Source organism: Perissodus microlepis, chromosome 16 (genome assembly GCF_051167445.1).
Source record: "Perissodus microlepis isolate ML-2025 ecotype Zambia chromosome 16, ASM5116744v1, whole genome shotgun sequence".
NCBI classification, from domain to species: Eukaryota; Metazoa; Chordata; class Actinopteri; order Cichliformes; family Cichlidae; genus Perissodus; species Perissodus microlepis.
Window position 1 is genome coordinate 34,268,199 of NC_140476.1, and position 15,481 is coordinate 34,283,679.

The following is a 15,481-nucleotide window of genomic DNA, read 5'->3' on the forward strand; positions in this document are numbered from 1 at the left end:
CACGTTAACTTTTATCGAGTGGAAAAAAGTTAGCGTTCATCCTCCAGCTTCACTGTGTTTATGCTAACATAGCTGTGTCGCTAGCGATCACGTAGCACATCATTATATACCAGCTAGCCCAACTTCAGCAACCCTACAAACGTCACTGCTGTTTAGTTTTCTGTTGTTGTTCAGTGGGTCATTCATAGGGTTGTTCAGTCAGCGTGTGTGTGTGTGTGTGTGGGGGGGGGGGATTCCCATTCATTTCCTATGGCGGTTAATTTTGACTAAGAAAACCACATATGTAACAAGAGGTGCTCATCACTTTTATATGTTCAAGTGCATAGTGTGGAGGACATAATTCAGTTTTGACACAAACACGACAGGGAGGGTAGTAATGCTTTGCAAAGAAAGTGCTAGCATTCTGTTAATACAGCACAAATTATTACATCTTTAATGACTAGAGGGAGCCACAATTTGAGAACCACTGGTGTAGGATAAAATAGTTAGTTTGCCAAAGTCTGCCAATAGTCCAACATATTGTGAGAAAAGATCAGGCAGTGGCGACCTTGAATCAGTATGAATGAACTTGAGACTGCAATAGTGTCCCTCTTGTGTCATTCTTTCTCTCAGTATGGATTTGCAGATAGGGGATCAAATTACTACTTTTGACAAATTATGCTTTGTACCTGAAATTCTGGGAATCCACCTCACTCTATAGAGGGAAGGACCACTCATTTCTCTCCTGATACCAGTGGCCTATTTTAGGATGACATTGTATGTATCCTATTTTTACTGAAGGTGAAAATAATGTGTATGAGTAAGGCCTTTACAGCCCTCAGATGAAACTGAGCTGAACATCTATGGGAGACATTTGAGCTTTCAGTGAAGAATGGAAAGAAGGTCAGCTGAAATGGGTGCATGTCCCATTCAACTTTAGCTGGAAAAATATCTAAGAAAACAGATGGAGTGATGGTTAGGAAGGATCACTCTGCAGAGGTTTTTGGATTAAATTTTTATTGATTAAAAGAAACCATACAAATCTATTTTGAAATAAAAGACACATAAAGACAACAGGCCATTCAAAAGTCAAGGTATGATATTTGCTACATGTGATGACAAATACAATGATTTTCTGTTCCCCTCCAGCAAAAAAACAGGTTATCGTTCAGATTAACTAGGAGGTTACAATTACATTTATCCTTAATAAAGGATATTGAACCGATTCTGTGGCTGCTGATGGGCACACCGTTTTCTCCAGCTTGAAATGTGTAAACTAGGATAAGTAGGTATCCCCCACCCTCAACGATATATATCATAAAATGATACAAGCGATGAGACAGAAACCAAACTGGCCACTAATGGGGAGCTTGAGGTATATTTATAAAAATATAATATTATTAGCAATAAGGCATGTAGTACCGCAATAATTAGAAATTGTACCATTGTTGTGTGCGTGTGCAGAAACACTGAAGCACGCGGAAACTACACAGAACATAGTATAAAATATTGTAATTTGAATACAAGATTAAGGCAAAGTTTCCTTGAAGATTTAGAAAAGTAAGTAAGTAAGATGTATTTATAGCACTTTTTACTGATAAAAATCACAAAGTGCTTCACAATAAAACCAGAAATATAAATAAAACAAAACAATGAGAAAATTAATTAACAACTTGTTTGTATAGAAATGTCTTCAGCTGCTTTTTGAAAGAGTCAGTGGAGTCTGCACGGCGTAAAGACAATGGAAGAGAATACCACAGCTTTGATGCGCGAAAAGCCCGATCCCCACGAGTTTGGTACGTAGGACCAACCGTGACCTCTGACCTGAAGACCTAAGAGCAGGGAAGAATCATGAGGTTTCAACATGTCAGAGACAAAATCCAACCACGATGCTAGATGTACAATCCACACTTACTATTTTGAGGAATTACATCAAATCAATAGCTGACATTCTTTTAATAAAGTAAGACTTTAAAAAGATTAAACTAATGGATAATATTATAGGTCAATAAAACCATGTGCCTTTAAGAGGTCAGTTCACCCCCCTCTTTACTTCAGTACTACACAGGTTTTCTGCTATTGCACAATACAACTTAATGAACTGTCAAATACTGAAGAACAAAATGCTGAGAGCACAATATGAGCTGTTCACGTCTTCTTTTTGAAGATACTGAAGACAGATGAGTGAGCTACAGTACTATGCAAAAGTCTTGAGCGACCCTCATTTCTTTATATTTTGCTTCTAAGGAGCTAAACTTTCTTGTAACATTTTAAACTGGTCATGATCAGCAGTTTCTAAAGCTCTTTCAAAGTTATACTTTAATCAATGCCTACTTTACAGTCTATTCAGTCAGTGTCAACAGGTCGTATGGATTGAGAAATCCAAAAAAAGCATATCTGGGTAGAAAACTGTTAGTCGTGGTCTGGGCCTCAACACCAGCTTCATGGAAAATGGAATAAAGGCAGCCAGCCCCCCACCCCCCCTGAAAACTACTTACAGACATTATAAGACATCTTGCCTATGAGAGTTCAGGCTATGTAGAAGAATAAGGTTGGTCATATGAAATATTTAAAGTTCCTTAGAATTGTGCAGACTCTGTTTATACATTTGTGTACACAGTTGTATTTACTGCAGATACTGTATTTCCATGTATTTTTACATGTTTTAATACATTGTTGAACCTATTACCCATTTTCCTAATAAGATATAAAGAAATGAGGGGCAGCTCAAGCCTTTTGCATAGTATTGTAAATGTGGTGAGGATGCAGCTGAACTGGAACGTTCCTCATTTCAACATAGGTGGAGTTTTCGCAATCTTTGCTGCTGTTCTGAAACAAAAAAACACAAAAGTGACACATTACCTACAGCAGGATTTCTTTTCAAGTAATTAGTTTAGTAACATTAAGTGCAGAGGAGATGCAGACATTTCGGTTTTCAATTTGCCTCATTCTTTTGATAGCTTTATTCTGTTAAATGTATTTAATAATAATACTGCTGTCAAAACTGGGTGTTCAGCACAAAGGCAGGACAGTTTTTATGGATGTCTTTCAGTATCTTATTAACTGTCTGCTAACTCACTTTGAAAAAACTGTCTACAAATTGTGAAACAATTCCAGAACAATGGTCTTCAATGTAAAATAGAATAACTTTCTACAGTACATAACATTAAAAGTTTCCAAGAATCAGGAGAAATCTTTATGCTCGAGGGGCAAAGGATCAAAGTCACAATCCTCCGGTCGGCATCGTCGAGTGGAAAACTCTTCTGTGGTCAGATGAAGCAAAATTTGCAAACATGGACAGTGATTCTTTGGGATCAGAGAAAACAGGGAGAAAAAGGCTGATGTGTGCCAAATTTTTCAAGAAGTAGAGGGAAAATCAGTGGCACATTGGCATCAAGATATAGAGAGGAGGTCAGGAAAGAGGTGGAATAGTGAGTCTATACAGCCAACTGTAAAACACAGCGTGATGGTTTGGGGCCACATTTCAACAGTGGTGTTGGGACGCTTGTCTAAATTGATGGAATTTATGTAACAAAAAAAATGTAAGAATTTGAAAGTCTTTTAACTCTAAAGAACACCTTATAGACTAATTTCACATCAGTTCTGTTACAAGGGCTGGAGCCTATTGCTTAGCAGGCGTTTTACAATCTCATAGCAGAAAATGATGCATTAATACTGCATTCGGTTTTGGAGACGTCCTGCTTTTGTGCATTTAATATTTACAGTCAGCTTATTAGGAAACATTATAAATTTAACTTGTGTGTGTCTAACTGTAACAACTTAGAATGTCTGATGTCAATAAAAATCTGTGTGGGTCAGTGGGCGTACAGCTTTTACTTTGATGTTTCATTTCAAAGGACTCTTGAGGTTGACACAGAACATCCACTGTGTGTTGTTATGATCTGAACAATTATTTTATGGCTTTGTATCGTCTGCTGTGAATGTAAAAAAAAAGCAGAATTTCAAAGCAGCTTATAAACAGCTTATGCTGATTTGGAAACAAAAATCTTTTTAAATTTTAATTGGAAAAACAAACAAATATGATTTCAAACTAAGAAAGTCTCAAAATAACAACGATCAAAAGAAGCTCCCCAAGCCCTCAACAACAGTGAAAGCTGTGGTCATATCATAGACCTTATATAAAAGTTTAAACCTGAATTCTTTCTCATTTAGAAAATGAACTACGGCTGTGTAAAAATCTCTGCCAAAACATCTCCCTTCATCTATTACCTGGCTGACCAGTGCATCATAAAAGCTGCTTTCAGCTGCTTTGTGGACCTTTTAACGTTGCGTCCGGGCAAGATGATAACAAACATCTGATAAAAAACACACTAAGACATATAAAGACATATATCGTAAATTACAGCCTCAGAAAAATAGTAATTCTGACAGATAGTCACCATAAGCCTCATGTAGAAGGAGGTGATGATACAGCTGTACACAAACATCAGGGCCAGCAGACCAATCAAAATCCACATGAGCTGATGGGACTGAGGGGGAGGAGGTGAAGGGGGAGGAGTACACTGTGGTGTGGTTCCCAGTTGACCTAATAAAAACAGTGGTTACTTCCTGTTTGTACTTCAGTGGTTTGACTGACGTCACTAAACACAACTACATGAACAGCAGCCAGTTTCACGTTCAGCAACATGCATTATTAGGTTTTGTTGTAAAGACTGTTTTACACATTTAGCAGCACAGAGTATCCAGCCAGCTTCGTCAGTAGCGTGGGTGTAGTTTGATCAGATCTGACCAGCAACGCAAGGAAGTCAAACTTTGATTTAGATACTGTTAAAAGATTCTGTCTGCTTAAACCACTGAAACGATACAGACTAAAATCTCTGAGGTGAAAGTGATCTAACCTTTAAATCTTTGCCTGCACAGAAATTATTATTTTTTTATTTTTAATTTTAAGAGTCAACAACAGGTTTCAAAGCCTTGCAGTATTTCTGTGATAGTTTCTTTGCAAAGTGGTAACTGTAAGGAGCAATCTCTTGGACAATTAACCCTCTGAGGTCTAATTTGTCCTCAGCGATAACACTCATCACAGCCTTATTAACCATGTGCTAAACTGAAATCGTTTTTAATGCATATCAAACAGAGCTACATTTTGCCCTGATTGCCAGGACATGGTTGAACAAAAAAACGTTTAACAAGTTGTTTATTTTTTTTAAGTGTAACAGTGATTGCGATTACACAGGCACTGCAGACCATCTACTAATGAGAATGTTGATGGTTCAACCCTGGCTACTGCAGTCTGTATGCCAAATATCCTCAGGTAAGACATTTACCCCAAGATGCATCAAAATGTGCAAATGTTAGAAAAAAATGCTTGTGTGAAATCGTGAATGAGACATGCTGTGTAATCACTCTGAGTGCTCAGAGCAGAAAAACAACCCGTCGATTTACCATTTTCATCATTCTGGTTGAAGATTCTGGGTGTCTGTGTTGATACAGTGCTAACAGTCTTAACAGAGTTTACCTGCATATCCTTCTAAGACACAGCAATGCATTTTTGTCCTGTGTGGGGGACTTAAATGTGAGACGTCTACATCAAGCACCAGCTATGCAATCTATGAGTCCTACTGCATAGTACAGAGGATATCCTGGGCTTTTTATCGCAAAATTTGTGTGGTTTGGGCTAAAAGACCACATGGACTTTGCAACTTGGACACAAGGGAGGTCGAGTCACAATGTCTTTGCTGACATTATGATTCTGTTGCTAAAAAAGTCTCAAGTCTTAACTTTGATTTAGTAGGATCGTGGGTTTGTATTTGCAACTTTAACAACATATACTTCCTAATTTTACCACCTCCAAATCAAAACTTTTAGTCTGTACCTTTGAATTGCACAGCAGGACTTACTGTGCTTATACTTTTTGCCGCATTTCCTGTCTTATTTTAATAGTCTATGTGCATTACTGCTTTAATATTTGTGAAAATTTGTGAAAGAAAGTTTTCCAGAAATTCAGCCAAAAAAGGAAACAATGTCATTACATGATAAGAGAAATGTGTTTTATGTTTTTTTTAATGATGGCCAATACGCACAGAGAGACCACAACCAGTGAGCAATTAGGCTGAAACCTAACTTTCCCCTCCCCCGTAACAAAAACTAACCAGCAGATGAGTATGCAATGAAGTGCAAAACACAGCTCTGATGAACAGAACAAGCTGTCTGCAGAGCTAAACTGTGACTTGTTCCAAACTGAAAACTGCTCTTTGGAGGGAGACTGTAATCTCAACTATTCTAACAGCATCTGACAGAATCACAGTATTTGATGCTCTAAAATGTGGACGTTCTGTTGCATCATTTGTCATTTCAGTCTTTCACTTCTGCAGACAAAAAATAAATAAATAAATAAAATGCAATTTCTGTTTTTATCACTTTTTGTATATACATACCTTGTAGTTGCAGTTTAATTAATTTGTTTGCTGCACTTGTCACGGTTTTGTCCGTCCCATCCTTATTTGTTGCTGACCACTCACATTCATACTTTGAGGTCCATGCCTCTGGCCCAGCATTGAGTAAGATGAAAATGTACTTGAATGGAGTGTCTTTAAGTACGATAATGTTATGACAGGCTTCAGATTCAGTCTGACAGAGCATCTTTCTGAAAGGAAACAAAGAAATATTAGATATGCAGCTAGCATGACCCAGTCTAATTATTTTAATTGAAATAATGTTAAAATTGTAGCAGGCAGAATTCTTGAAAATGGGAAAAGATAACCTGCAGATTTTTGAACATAGAACTGCTACAGACTTCATACAGACACCTTTTTGTCATACAAACATTTGATCAAAAACATAAAGAGAACTTCAGTCAGCAAACATGAGTTCATACAAGTAGTACGAGAATTTCTCAACATCCTGCAGTGAAAGAGCAGGAGAAAAGCTCGTTTTTGCATCTCAAAAACAACACAATTTCACTAAAACCAAGAGACATGCTTCGACATACTTCTCTGGTAAAACCTTGTTGAGTCGAACATCTATAATTGTTCCAGTGTTTGCTGTAAAGTTACAGCTGATGAAAACTGTATCTGGGTTATTAGTCTTATCCTGTGGCTGGATCACCTCAAAACCTGGTAAAAAGAAATTCAGAAACAAGGTTAAAACTTTCTGTTTTTTCTTTCTGTCATAAGAGTCCATGTGGAGAGACATCTAAGGGTAAATGTTTTTATTTACTGTACCTTTCAATAACATAACACACTGACCCTGAGAAATGCAAGTCCATATTTGTGTTCTACTGTAGCCATTTGTTTTAACTCACTGGACCAGCAGTTCTCATTAATCACTAAAGTTGAAAAATTAATTACTAAAATTAAACTGTTACAGTTTAGAAGGTGAAACTGAAAGTCTTACCATTGCTTGGGTGGAATAAGGAGCTCAAATAATAATAAATAAAGAAGCTTTTGAAGCTGGAAAGTATCATCGTCTTCTCCCGTTGTAAAAAAAAAACTAAGCTGATTCTCACCAGATTCTCCTTTTGTACAGAGACTGCATTAGAAACTGTCATTTGAACCTTTTGGTTTCTGTGGGCTGTGCTCTTTCCTGTAGTCGTCAGACAACAAACATTCATTTTTTCCTTTCTGTTCACTGCCAGAAGAGTTCACATCACACTGTTTTCGGGACTACAGGAAATATTTTGCATTTCTTACCCTCTGTTTACGTTATTTGGAGTTACAACTTTACTGGTGCTTTATGTACAGCTTTGGAAAAAGACTGAAAAGACTTTTTTAACTCATCATTCTAAAATCCTAAGCCATTTAGATCTTAGCAAGCACTTTATTATAAATACTATATAAACACTAGGTCAACCACCTTTTATCAGCCTCAGTTCTTACTGTCATGAGTTTCCAAATATATATTGCAATGATTGCTTGCACCGGGCCAACATACACTTAGCTAACACTATGACTACTGAAAGGTGAAATGAATGACACTGATCATCAAGAAAAACTGGAAAATGCAGTTCTTGTGGGGTGTTTCTGGTCTGAAGTGGTTACTATCAATCAAAAGTGATTCAATGAAGGAACAGCGGTGCACCGGTGACGGGGAACTATGGGAAGAAGGCAAACCAGCTGAGGTAGTGTGCAGTTTTGGGCAATGTTCTACTACCTTGGGTCCTGTGCGTGCTACTTTGAAACATCCCACTTACCTTAGCACTGTTGCAGTACACCCCTTAAATGAAAACACACCCATGAATACCCTTTATTGGAAATGGCATTCCCTGATGGCTGTGGCCTCCTTCATCAGGATAATGCACCCTGCCATGAACCAAAAATGTTCAAAAAGAGTTTGAACAATTTGTTTCAGGTGTTAACTTGGCCTCCAAATTTCAGAGATCTCAATCCAGTTGACCAGCGGTCCCCAACCCCCGGGCCTCGGACCGGTACCGGTCCGTGAGTCGTTTGGTACCGGGCCGCAAGAGTTGAGGCTCAGGTGTGAAATGTATGTTTTTCAGGGTTTTTATCGGTTTTCAGCGTTATTTTGTTATCGTTTTTATCGTTTACTCGGTTTTCCTGGGTCTTTTCACGTGTGTTATGAATAAATCTTCTTTTTTTCGGTACCGGTACTAGTTTTATTTTGTTGTATCTGTCCGCGACACCTTAAAGGCTGGTCCGTGAAAATATTGTCGGACATAAACCGGTCCATGGCGCAAAAAAGGTTGGAGACCGCTGCAGTTGACCATCTGTGGGATGTTCAGGACAAACAAATCTATTTCACACCACATCATACTAACATCTTATTGCCAGGTGACACAGCACACCTTCAGGGAGCTAGTGGAGACTTGTCTTGATGGGTCAGGGGTGTCATGGCATCAAAAGGCTGATCATGCCAGCCAGACACCATCTAAACATGATCAGCCAGACTTGTGATGACAAAGACCATAATGGAAGGCCTTTGTCATCACATGCTTGAAATCATCATGTGTTTTTTGCTGAACTGTTGGGTAGAAAACTACATGAACACCATACGGAATATGACAGGTGTGGTTGAGTGTCTGTTAACAGAGGTGATCCAGTAATGCTGCACTCAGGAATTAGACTAACTATTCACTTTAGCTAAAGTTATTAGGTTAGCTAAAGAGTTGGGATGCTGTGTAAGACATAAAAAAAACCTAAAACACAATGGTTTGGGCATTCATTTTCACATTTGCCTACTGTGGGGGTCTCTGCAAGCATACGGAGCTGTGAAAGGGTACAAGATGACAACTGTGGAATTCTGCTGGAAATAGTCAGATATTCATTTGTCAAAGCTGAACCCAGGGCAAACTACGCTAAATTAGTGTTTTTAGGTAACAGCTACAATAAGCATAACAGATAATAACAAGATGAATGACTTCTGAATGCTTAATCTGTACCCCGCCTCAGCTCAAGATGTCGTAGGTCCACTCAGTAACACTCCGCAGGTACAATATAGTTCTTTTAATTGGCACTCGATTACTTTCACGAATGACCCGGATGTATGACCCCAAAAACTGAATTGTACAACTGAAATTGAATGGTGCGAAGTGAAACTGAAAGCATTCAATAGCTAAAATTAAAGAAGGACAGTTTCAAATTAATTAATTTTCAAAATATAAAATTCAGTTTCAATTTAGAGATGATCATTTTCAAACCAATACATTGGATTTCAAATTATGCTAATTCAAATTGAGTTTTAGAAGCTTTCATTCAAGTTGAGCAATTCAAATTCAAATGTAACTTATTCAAATTCAGTTTCTGATGGCACAAAGTTCTGCCCATAGTTAGCCTTCTTAGACTGTGAGATTTCCATCAGTAATGGGGGACATCTAAAAGCTGACGTGTACCGTAAACCTACACATACGGATCAGTATCTAAGGTTTGACTCTCATCATCCACTGGAGCACAAACTGGGCGTCATCAGGACGCTGCAACACAGAGCGAACACCATCCCCACAGACACAGCAGCCAGGGAGGCAGAAGAACATCAAGAAGGCCATGAGTAAATGTGGTTATCCCAGCTGGACTTTTGTCAAAGCTGGAAAAGCACCAAAAGAAAGCTCCAGCCGACCCAGGAGAGAAGGACAACTGCTGCCCAAGCAAAAACCTGTAGTGATCCCATATGTGTCAGGAGTATCGGAGCAGTTGAGACACATTTTTTCTAAACACCAGGTCTCTGTGGCTTTTAAACCCCAAAACACGCTGCACCAAAAACTGGTCCACCCCAAGGATCGGGTCCCCCGACACAAACAGAGTAACATAGTGTACGCTGTTAAGTGCAGGAGGATTGGCAGGTTTTATACATTGGGGAAACCAAACAACCTCTGGCGAAGCGGATGGCACAACACAGAAGAGTCACCTCGTCAGGCCAGGACTCTGCAGTCTATTCACACCTACAGGCCAGTGATTGGGTCAACCTGCAGTCAGCTGAGACTGAAGAAGTTACTTGGATGATGACGAAACATTTCTCCCACTGAAATCGTCCCGATGAATAGAATCAACTTTTGGGCAGTGACACTGATGTTATCAAATGTTACCTAGGAAGGAATTATACCTGCCATGTGCAGCTATAACAAATCTGAACAGAAATGAAACACTATGGACAACTGATCCACTACAATTTGCATACAGGCCTTGTAGGGGCGCTGATGATGCTGTGATCACTTTAATAAATTTCTTGAACACTGAAAAAATGGCTGTTTTCCGTGTTCATTAACCCTCTGAGCTCTAAGTCATCATCCATGATAGTCCCATGTTTAACCATATTTTATCAAAATATATTTTTAAAAATAGGTTTTTCCAAAGTGTCTTTTTTGCTTTTCTTCTTAACATAGAGTCTGGGCCATCTTAATGACGACTTAGACCTCACAGAGTAAGTTAATATGACCTGATTCCAGTATTGAGAGATGAAGGCCAAGGAAAGTCACACGTGGTTGTCATGTCAAACACTGTTGAAATTCCTCGTGGGTAAAGAACTGTCAGGGTCCGTCTGTCTTACCTTCTCCAAGGCTGTGTCCACATTCAGGGGCTGCATCCTTCGAAGGACCCAGCCTACCCAGTCTACATAGTCGGGTCCTTCAAAGTCCAGGAAGACCGGAAGTGCAAGGCTTCTTAAACTGGATGGGCTAGCCTACATTGCACATTCCTTGTTGCCTAGCAACCATGATGGCAGCAGCTACAGCTGTGGTGGATTGCATGTTCAACAGAAATACAGAAAATCTTAATTTTATGTCATTTCTTTGACTTTCTCTGGGAAAATTGTTTTGTTTCATCTGCATGTGATGTATCTAAGAGAACATCAAGAGAATATCTGAGAGAACACTGAGTGCCTTTAACAAAAAATGAGCCTAGCTTTAGCTAGTAAGCTAGTAGTTCATGAGACTAGTTTCATTTCATTGTGACAGTACAAATATAATACATTTTACATTATATATAGTTTACTATTTAAACCTTTTTTGAAAAGTTTTTTTGGGGAAAGAAAACTCAGCGGTGGAATTTAACTCTGTCTCAAATATTACAATTCAGTTCAGATTCAAGGTATTTACTTTTATTTCATATCATTTCTAACTTGTGACTGTCTGACATACAGATATTAACCCTTTAAAGCCGGTGGGAGCGGGCACGCTCCGTTTTCCCTAACTATTTTTAAATCCCGGTAGCACTGCAACCACGTAAGCTAGCGCAATAATTTTTTTTGCATATGAAACCGGAGGAGTTGTACTTACATCTTATGCCATCAGCTTGTCCTAGGTTCCACATATAGCTTTGCAAAAACTGCATAAAAAGCACTTGCAGCAACAAAAGCATAATATTCCAGAAACACGCTTTGCCAAACCAATCAGCTGTTCATAACACTTCCTACGTTGGAATAGATGTCAGTGCGAACTATCGCATGTCCGCCATGACCTGCCCAAAACCGGAAGTGACGTCATTGTCGCGGAAATGTAGTTTTTTACCATCAGTGCCTTGAGGTTATGTTTGACTTCATGACTTTCTGTGTCGTTCCTGGGATGCTTAGAACTCAAATTGCACTGCTGGAAATAGTTTATTTTGATGCATATGCTGTTTTTTTTGCAAATTTGCATTATAATATTTATTTTTGTTTTTCCTGCAGTGTATAAAAATTGGTGTATTTCAAAAATAAAACTATGAAGACACTCAAAATAAATTTCCTGTGGTGGGAAACTATTTTGTGCAACTTTTTTGTATTTACAGTTTTGAGGGATAAGCCTCTTAAATTTCTCTAACTAGAAATATATGTTAAAAAAACAAAAACGATTTTCAATTTTTTTGTAGTTTATTGCACTTTGTTGCAATTTATGTAATTACTATGCACTTAATGCATACATATTATTAAAATGTGGGCTATAATGGTTGTATTGATGTATAGCAACTTGAAATGCTTCCAAAAATGGCTCCACAGCATGTAAAAATATAATATAAGCTCTGGCGGACTTGGTTCTATGGTTAATATACAATGCTCACTGTCTGAAAGCTTTAGCTGTATTTAAGGACAATATCTCAAAATAAACTAAAAAAGATTTGATCTTTGTATGTTTCAGATAAAATGGAAGACAAACTGATGCAGTAAATATTCTTATAATGATGAGAAAACTGTGCAGTATAATTTAAGTATGAATTTACTTAAGCTGTTGAAGATATGAGAGCATTACACAGGCTGATGTTTGGATAAGAGGCTCTAACACAGCGGTCCCCGGGCCTCGGCCCGGTACCGGTCCGTGAGTCGTTTGGTACCGGGCCGCGAGAGTTGAGGCTCAGGTGTGAAATGTATGGTTTTCAGGGTTTTTATCGGTTTTCAGCGTTATTTTGTTACCGTTTTTATCGTTAGCTCGGTTTTCCTGGGTCTTTTCACGTGTGTTATGAATAAATCTTCTTTTTTTCGGTAACGGTACTAGTTTTATTTTGTTGTATTTATCCGCGACACCTTAAAAAAAACGCTATGCGTCGCCAGGTGTTTCATCAGATTCGAGGTGTTACCTCCTTTGACAGTATCACAGTATCAGCTTAAAGCACTTGTTGCAGGCTGCTGAGTTTGCATATTTTGCTGTGAAGTACAGCCAGACTTCTGACCGCTTCGCCTTGGGCATTTTTAATCTGTAGCTCTGCTCTAAAAGAACGTACGTTCCTGGACCCGCCTACTATCGTCGGAAACGTAAAATGATTGGCTAGAATCTAAAGTGTATCACAGCTCAGGAAAAAAAAAAGCACCGAAATAAAGCACCGAAATGTGCGCTGCTTTTCGGTCTGGTAGCTGCCGTTTATGACATTATGCCATCATGGCACCGGATACCGGTACCCATCCCTATGTCTAACATAGATCTGTCTGGAACACAGTAAGACTGATCCACTGGAATCAGGAGTTCAATAAAACATTTCAGCCAGTTGGATAACACCTTTGAAATAATTTTATAGTCTACATAAAAGAGTCACTGGTCTCCAGTTTTTTAACAAGGCAAGGTCCCCCTTTTAAGGCAGCAGAGAGAGTGCGCCCTGCTGGCAAGACACTGGAAGTGTACCCCTAACAAAGGAATCATTAAACACATCCAGAAGATCGTTCCCCAATACATTCCAGAAATGTTTAAAAAATCTGCAGGTAAACCATCTATTCCTGGAGATCTCGCAGAAGCCATCTGTGTAACCGCCGTTGTAAGTTCCTCCAATGTCAAGTCCGTGTTTAAAGATTCCTGATCCTCTGAACTGAGTTGAGGAAGCCCTTGAAGAAGTTCTGCTACCTCTGCTTCATCACAGTTGCATTCTAAAAGAGATTAGTAAAACTCCATTACAAGTCTTCTCCTCTCAGCTGGATCCGTTGTAACTTGGTCGTTTCGCAGATGAAGGCAGACCATCTGTCTCTTCCGTGCGACTGACTTCTCCAAATTAAAAAAGAATGTTGTTGGTGCGTCCATGTCCCTAAGCTTTGTAAACCGAGCACGAATCAGAGCCTCGTTAACTCTCTCCTGAAGAAGAGTATGTAACTCCATCCTTTTATGATACAGTAAATCCTGCTGATTATTCTGACTAACAGAAACACTCTCCAAGTTTGTTATTTCCTGTTCCAGTTGCCGAATCACCCTCCTAATGTTGTCAGTGGATTTTTAAGTATATTGCTGGCAGAAATTCCTGATTTGGACTTCCACTACCTGTCACCACCCAATCAGGGATTGAAAATCATGTTTCTTTGATCTCCAGAAAATTTTCACAAAAAGTAAAATCAAGTAACAGTTTAGTGTTAAAATGCCAAAAAGATTTCTGTGTCCCTGTAAAAGTAGGAACCAATTCCTTTAAAATCATGTCGTGATCTGTAAACCCAACAGAAACAATGTGGCAATTCATTACACGAGTGCTATAAGATCCAGACAGATAAAACCATCTACCTTCAGCTATTCTGACCCAGGTATGCTGTCTACTCCTTGAATTATTTCTTCTTCACACATCAATCAGGTCCATCTTTGTCAAAACATGAGACAAGAAGTGGGAAGACTCGAAATGTGTTTCCTGACCTGTTCTGTCCAGCATATAATCAACACAGCAATTCCAGTCTCCACCCAAAATAATACATTCACTGGAATCTATAACACTTAAGTTGTCTTCCAACATTTTAAATTGATGTTTCTGTTCTGGACCATAATTTGATTCATACACATTAATAAAATGAATGACAACACCTTGAATTTCTGCCTTGACTTGTAAATTGCCATTAATATATTCTGCACTTGCCAAAATTTGGCTGTCCAGAGTTGGTGAAATAAAATACCGACCCCTGCACAGCAATTAGTTCCATGACTAAATATGCATTGCTCCTTCCAGCTTACCCCCTTTCTATTTCAATAACATTGTCACTATGGGTTTCTTGTAAAAAAAAATTACATCTAGCTTCTTCTGTTTGATAATTTCTGTAATCAAAGCTCTTCTGTGCATCCCTCCCCCATTTATATTCAAAGAGGCCACCTTTAGATGTTCCATATTGAGAGAAGGAAGAAAAGCAGTGAAGAAGAAAAAGTATATAAGAAACACAGAGTGATGTCTGACCATCTTGCGATTAATAATAAGATTTTACTTTTTCCTCAAATGAGTTTTACCCACTCTTTTACCCCCGTCTTAAATTAGTAACATGTTTCCTTAAACGATATCGTTTCTTCTCGTTCAGGAGATCCACACCAACAACTTTCTGTATTGTCTTCACAGACTGAATAAACTTATCAACGTCAGGAAAATAGTCCGTCACCAAAACTGATCTTCCATAACTATCGTCCAAGAATGAGTTAATTTCTTCTAAAGAGTACAAATTTTCAGTTTGGGAAACACTTTCTGCAACTGAGAAACAATCGGAATCCGATTCATAATCACACTCCATGTTTGCCATACTGTCACCATGGCAACCAGCCCGCATCGTAGATTCTCCCTCTACCTTTCTCCCCAATCCAACCTGTTCAGCTTCTTCCACAGTCACCACCAACAGCACCTGCTCCGCCGAAGTGCTGGCTGTGGTACCACTCTCACTCCGTGTCTCAAAGACTTGG

General features: G+C 38.7%; 1 protein-coding gene across 1 annotated transcript; it reads right to left on the reverse strand.

Moving 5' to 3' along the window:
* Nucleotides 1-988: 988 nt before the first annotated feature.
* On the reverse strand, nucleotides 989-7,437 carry LOC146371291 (uncharacterized). Its single transcript, XM_084907823.1, has 5 exons — nucleotides 7,336-7,437; nucleotides 6,932-7,055; nucleotides 6,378-6,586; nucleotides 4,380-4,525; nucleotides 989-2,808 (listed from the first exon to the last, which is right to left on the reverse strand). Exons 1-5 carry the CDS (start codon nucleotides 7,403-7,405, stop codon nucleotides 2,707-2,709), a joined length of 651 nt encoding a protein of 216 aa, XP_084763949.1. The 5' UTR covers nucleotides 7,406-7,437; the 3' UTR covers nucleotides 989-2,706.
* Between the last annotated feature and the right edge of the window lie 8,044 nt (nucleotides 7,438-15,481).

Coding starts and splice junctions, on each gene's coding strand:
- LOC146371291 (XM_084907823.1), bottom strand. CDS start 7,405: ATGATACTTTCCAGCTTCAAAAGCTTCTTTATTTATTATTATTTGAGC. Junction 7,056..7,335: donor CTTATTCCACCCAAGCAATG/GTAAGACTTTCA, acceptor TCTTTTTACCAG/GTTTTGAGGTGATCCAGCCA. Junction 4,526..6,377: donor AATTAAACTGCAACTACAAG/GTATGTATATAC, acceptor TGTTTTTATTAG/GTCAACTGGGAACCACACCA.